This window comes from Nestor notabilis, unplaced genomic scaffold (genome assembly GCF_000696875.1).
Source record: "Nestor notabilis isolate BGI_N333 unplaced genomic scaffold, ASM69687v1 scaffold20387, whole genome shotgun sequence".
In the NCBI taxonomy this organism is placed as follows: Eukaryota; Metazoa; Chordata; class Aves; order Psittaciformes; family Psittacidae; genus Nestor; species Nestor notabilis.
In genome coordinates this window covers 21,317-27,317 of record NW_009937273.1, presented here as the reverse complement: position 1 = coordinate 27,317, position 6,001 = coordinate 21,317, and the positions used below count along the sequence as shown (strand labels likewise).

General features: G+C 57.7%; 1 protein-coding gene across 1 annotated transcript in view; it reads left to right on the top strand.

Annotated features, from left to right (window-relative positions):
• Nucleotides 1-18: 18 nt before the first annotated feature.
• The window catches only part of PLEKHA6 (pleckstrin homology domain containing, family A member 6), a gene marked incomplete at its 5' end in the record, with an annotated part of 11,514 nt that continues 5,531 nt past the window's right edge, over nt 19-6,001 (top strand). The window contains 8 exons of the mRNA XM_010018756.1: nt 19-105; nt 815-868; nt 2,654-2,734; nt 4,105-4,173; nt 4,343-4,423; nt 5,100-5,249; nt 5,595-5,690; nt 5,980-6,001. The exon at nt 5,980-6,001 is cut by the window's right edge and continues 129 nt beyond it. Of these exons, the coding sequence (XP_010017058.1) occupies nt 19-105; nt 815-868; nt 2,654-2,734; nt 4,105-4,173; nt 4,343-4,423; nt 5,100-5,249; nt 5,595-5,690; nt 5,980-6,001 (640 nt within the window). The remainder of the gene's footprint in view (nt 106-814; nt 869-2,653; nt 2,735-4,104; nt 4,174-4,342; nt 4,424-5,099; nt 5,250-5,594; nt 5,691-5,979) is intronic.

Here is a 6,001-nt window from a genome sequence, read left to right as displayed (position 1 = left end):
GGTCTCCTCTCTCCTCAGTATGACTACCTGGGGGACAGACGGCCCGTCCCTGCCGGAATGTACCCATACCACTACCCAGCATCACCCACCATCCACGACAAGATGGTACGTACAGTGCTAGTGCTGAGGGGCTGGGACCAGGGGGCGCAGGGTCCCTTGGGGATGTGGGGCTGGCTCGGGGGGGCCTGGCTCAGGGGGCTGGGGGGGGACCCTTCTTTTTTTGGGCAGGTGGGGACCACAGGTCCTTCTACTGTTGTCTCTGCTCCCTCCCTGCCATATCCAAAGGAAAATCCTTGTGGAAAAGGCCCCCAGTCCCTACCCTGAATCCTCCAGGTCATGGGGGACCCCCTATCCCCTGTGCTGCTGGTCTGCGGTGGTCCCTGGCTGAGGCTGGCGCACACCCTGCATCTCTCCCCCTCTTCATTCCTCAATTCTGGATACAGCTGCTGCTTTCTCTGCGCCGTGTTTTCCCATTGGAGCTGGGGGGGTGAGACCAGGATGTCCCCACACACACAGAGGGCAGTGCCAGAACCATGGGGCAGGACAGGTTGTTGGAGGAGGGAGAAGGAGGAGTTACCATAAGCCACCCATGCTGCCATCCATCCTCACTAGCCAAAGACACAGGGAAAGGGCCGTGCGGGAGGAGAGCGGGTCTCCTGCAGGGAACATCCATGGAAGCTCTGTGCCAGGGATGCTTCTCACTTCCTTGGCCAAGAGGTCTTCGCATCTCTGTAGCCTTCACCTAACTGCTTTGCTTCTTCTTTTATATGTTTTGTGTGTTGTTTCTTGCCGCGTGCCTGCTGGCTCCTGGTAGGATGAACTTTTAGACCTTCAGTTGCAAAGAAACCTAGAGTATTTGGACCAGCAGGTAGGCAGAGCTGGCTGCGAGCCTCCCGCTGCTTACATCCCTGTGTGCCCTGTCCCCAGCGGCATCCCCCTCCCTCCCAGTGCAGCATCTCCTCCCCTAACATCCATCCTCACCCTTCTTGGCATTAAAGCAGCACAAGTTGTCTTTGGTTTGCTTCTTCCATCCCTTCCGTCTGTAGGGTTGCTCATGGCTTGGTGGACACCCCCCCCGCCCCCCAAATGGTGTCTCCTGTGTGGGGTGCTGGAGCCCATGAGGGGTGCTGGGGGGAGATGGGGTAGGTTCCAACACACTGGAGGATTTGGGGAGCTGCCTGTGGGGTGCAGGGGGGAGGCAGCCGGCTCTGAAGCCCTCCCTGTACCATGCAGGGCTCGGGGTGGTGCAGGACACCACATGGTGCAGGATGGTGTGTCCCTGCACTCAGCAGCGCCTCTGACATTGGTGTGAGTTTTGGGGACATGCCTTGTTCCTCAAGACCGGGTTGGACACAGGGGCTTGGAGCACCCTGCTCTAGTGGAAGGGGTCCCTGCCTGTGGCAGGGGTTGGAGCTGGATGAGCTTTAAGGTCCCTTCCAGCCCAAACCATTCCATGGTTCTGTGATTCCTCCTCAAAGGTGAGAGGCTTCATGCAGGGCGGGTGTGAGACACCCGCTGGGACTGATACCAGAGCAGCAGCTCTCAGGTTTTTGGATGCCAGGGGGTGTTTGGATGAAAGCTGTGAACTGACTTCATCCCAGGAAGCAGGGATGGGAGCAAATCCAGCTGGGGACTGCTGGGGTGGGAACTGCAGGCAGCAGATAAAGCCTAAAGCCGGGGACAGGAGCCATCAGCAGTGCTGCCCGCAAAAGCCAGGCTGGCACTGAGGGAGCTGCTCCAGCGACAATCCCATTAGTTTGCAAATCTCCGTCGGTGTGGTAATCGCCGGGATCTGTGTCTGCCATGGATCAGAGCCAGGGGCGGGCAGGAGCACTTGCTGCAATGAAAGCTCTCTGGGTTGTGTCGCAGCCATGGGCAGCAAGGCTGGCTCTCCAAGGCTCTTTAAACCACTCCTGATAAAGGCTTTGCATCTCCTCCTCCTCTCCTGCCAACCTCTGGGGAGACTGATGTGGAGTGATGCTGTCAAGTAGCTCTTTTCAAACAGCTCGCTGCTTTCTTTTCTCTCTCCCTGCTTGTTGAGTCATGGGGATGCTGCTTCAGCAGCACCCACCTTGCTGACCAGTTGAGGTTTTGGCCCCTGAGTTTAAATACCCATCAACCAGGACCTTGAGAGTCCTGTCCATGGGGTGCGAGGGGCTTCCCTTGCATCATCTGCTTCAGAAGGCAGTGATGCAGCTCCAGTGTGCAGCACCAAGGGATGCTGCAGACGCAGCTCATCTGTGCTTCAAGTGGGACCATCACAGCCCCGAGCACAGGGCATGGAGCTATTTGTCAGTGCAGGAGCAGGGCCTGTCTGTCTGTCTGTGTGTTGGGACCACGCTGCACTGCAGCTGTGGGTGTCTCTGTGCAAGCTTTGTGTGTGCAGTTTGCTGCTGCCCAGCTCAGAGATGGCGCGGGTTTATCTGTGTTTTCCCTTCAACAAAGCTTTCGGGGCGTGCAACCAAGGCCGGGACGTTCTGGAGTGCCCAGAACGGAGCAGCAGCAGCCCCGGGGCAGGCACCATCATGTGGTTGAGCCTCTGGGACATCTCTTGGAGGTGGCATCTTGCCCGGAGGGCTCCCAAACTGAGCCACCTCACTGCGCCGGGCGCATCTCTGCTGACCTGTGATCTTTCCTTCCCTGTCTGCCGCAGATGAGCGAGAGCGAAACCCTCATCAGTATGGTGAACAGGATGGTGGAGACCTCCTCCCCTAGGGCTCAGCTCTACATGCAAGTAAGCCTCCGGCCACCGGGCCGTGCATGGCAGCCACACAGCCACACTCCATTCCCGAGGTCACCTCCTGCCATTCCCACTCATGCAGGCTCCAGCATCCATGCGGCTGCGGTACATCACGCTCTTGGGGACCTGCTAGTCCATCACAGGCTTTGCTAACCCATCCATGAGCCATTAAAAGCTGGTAAATCCTTGTGCTCGGAGCACAAGGTGGGGATGCAGCAGTCCTGAACTCTCATCCTCGTTTGGACTTGGGTGCTGCTCTCGCCCTTGGTTTGTTGTTGCGTGTGGATAAGGCAGGAAGGTACGGGATGACTTAAAGACAGGAATCCAGCCCAAAGCTCTTAAACCAAAGCTGTAACTCCTGTAACAGGGAGAGGAAACAACCTTTTACCTGCTGAGGTTCTGGCTCATTGTGTTCCCCAGCCCGGAGAGGGCTGCAGAGAAGCCTTGGGGTGTCCCTGCTGATGTTGGGCTGCAGCTTCAAGCACAGGAAGGTTGGGAACACTTGGGAACGTGTCTCTGGGTTGCTGCAACCTGCAGCTCATGGTGGTGCCAGCCCCATGTACTGCCCAGGGTATCTCCTAGATGGGTGACTGCTGAGGTTTTCAATGCAGGGAAAGTGCCTGTTTCCATCTGCTGTGCACAGGGATGTGCTGGAGGGTGAAGATGGAGCTGTTCAGATGCTCTGGCTGGCCCAGCTCCCTGCCTGGAGGCAGCAGATCCCAATCCACCAGGCTCTGCCTCCAGCCCCACTCGACATTTCCCAGGTTCAGGTCTATTTGCATCATCCTGTAGTTCTAACTGGCTTTAAAGCAGCATCTTGCTTTCTAGCAATAATAATCCCCTTCTTTCTATCTTAATGCCTTTCATCTCGAGATCTTGGAGGCATTTAATTGTTGAGGTCCCATTAGTAATTTAGATTTCCAGGAAAGGCAAATGACTCACAGGGAAGCCGGATGGTAAACAGGCCCTGATGCAGCTGCTGGGTTATTGGTGTTTGTACTCTGCGAGGTGGGATTACAGCTTCACCTCTCTGCCTTTGTTTTCCCTGCCTCTGGAATGATAGCGTGTACACTCAGGCAGTTAATGGGTCACAGGGCGTCTCTAATTCAACTCTTGACATCCCATGGAGAGGTTGTCTCTGGCTAATTCCCATGGCTCACCCAGCTGATGGGCTGGGAATGGGGAGGGAGGTTGTGTCTTCATCCGAGCATCCCGGCTGACTCCAGCACCAGCATCCTGCACTGCCTGCAGCACCCACTGCCTCCCAATGGATGCATCCAGAGACTCAGCTCCCTGTTGTCTCCCTGCCCACAGGGATGGGGAAGAAGGGCTGGGAGCTGCCTCACCCCACTCTCTTCTTGCAGGTGACACCCTTCCCGGAGGCCTACAGGGAGACAGTGCACACCTACAAGATCAGCGAGCAAGACACTGATGTAAGAGCGAACATCCATCCTGTGCATCCCCTCCTTCACCCCATGTCCCCTGCAGCAGGTCTGCTCTCCGCACAGAGATGCATCCTGGCTGAGCACAGCGCCGTTCCCATGGATGCATCCAATGACCGGGCTCTCATCCTCTCTTTCCTTTCTCATTCTCTCCTGGCAGAAGCTGCTGGGGAAGCTCTGTGAGCAGAACAAGGTGCTGCGGGAGCAGGAGAGGCTGGTGCAGCAGCTCCGAGCGGAGAAGGTACGTGATGGGCAGCTCAAGGGGCCACCTGGGTATGGACCTGGCTGCACGGTGATGGATGTGCCTGGGTAGCACCTTCATGGCAAGGAAGCAACGTGTCCTGATCACTTGGGGACAGACCAGTGGGGATGTTTCTGAACTGCGGGAGGTCATAGAATCCCAGACTGGTTTGAGTGGGAAGGGACCTTAAAGCTCCTCCAGCTCCAACCCCCTGCCACGGGCAGGGACACCTTCCACTAGAGCAGGTTGCTCCAAGCCCCTGTGTCCAACCTGGCCTTGAACACTGCCAGGGATGGGGCAGCCACAGCTCCTCTGGGCACCCTGTGCCAGCGCCTCAGCACCCTCCCAGGGAAGAGCTTCTGCCTCAGAGCTCATCTCAATCTCCCCTCTGGCAGGTTCAAGCCATTCCCCTTGTCCTGTCCCTACATCCCTTGTCCAAAGCCCCTCTCCAGGTTTCCTGTAGCCCTTTCAGGCACTGGAGCTGCTCTGAGGTCTCCCCTTAGGGAGCCTTCTCTTCTCCAGGCTGACCCAGCCCAGCTCTCTCAGTCTGAGCCCAATGCCCCAGCCATGCCACAGTCTTGGACTCCCTGTGTACTATTGCCCTGTTGAGGAGAGAACCTGTAGCTCCTGCAGCAGCCAGGCTCTGAGAGCTGCATCTTCCCTCTGTTCCCCCAAGGAGAGCCTGGAGAGTGCCCTGATGGGGACACACCAGGAGCTGGAGATGTTCGGGAGCCAGCCTGCCTACCCAGAGAAGCTGCTGCACAAGAAGGAATCACTCCAGAACCAGCTCATCAATATCCGTGTGGAGCTGTCTCAGGCCAGCACGGTAACAGGCTCCTCCTCTGCTCCACCTCTGGATATCCCCCACCCGCTGCCATCCCTTTTCTCTCTTCCTGTAAGAAAAACAAGCAGGGAAACCCCTGGCCCAAGTCCCTTATCAGGGGCAAAGTGAATTAACGCTGTGATGCCAAGCTGGCACATGGAACTGCTTCAGCTCCTGCTTCCTCTTTGGCACCAAGTGCTCCCATGGCACAGCCTGGCTTGTACCCCCTACTGCCACCTCCTTCCCAGCTTGGGGGGTTCAGTTGAGTGCAGCATCCTCCTGCTCTCCTGGATGTTCTCACTCTGCCAGCCAAAGAGCCCTCCAACCAACCCCTCTTCCCCCATCCAGGCCCTGGCAAACAGCACTGCTGAGTACGAGAGCCTGGAGAGCGAGGTGTCCACCCTGCACGATGACCTCTGGGAGCAGCTGAACCTGGACATCCAGGTGAGTGAGTGGGTCCCCCCACCATCCCCATGGAGGTGGAAGCCCCCTGGTTCCTTCCACCCTCTGCTCCCCACATGGAGCCAGCCTCCAAGTGACTGCTCCATGCTCAGCCCTTGGTGTCCTGCCTTGGCCAGAGGGGCTGAGGAACCTCTGGGTGCCATCGAGGGGCTGTGGTTAGTGCTCCCCATGCTGCTGAGGCACCCACAGTGAGTGCCCCAGGGAGGAGAACCATGGCTGTGCCTGCACCCATGGGTCCCATGGCTTGGGGTTGGGGGTCTGACAGCATCAGGATCCTCTCTGCCCGCTGCCTG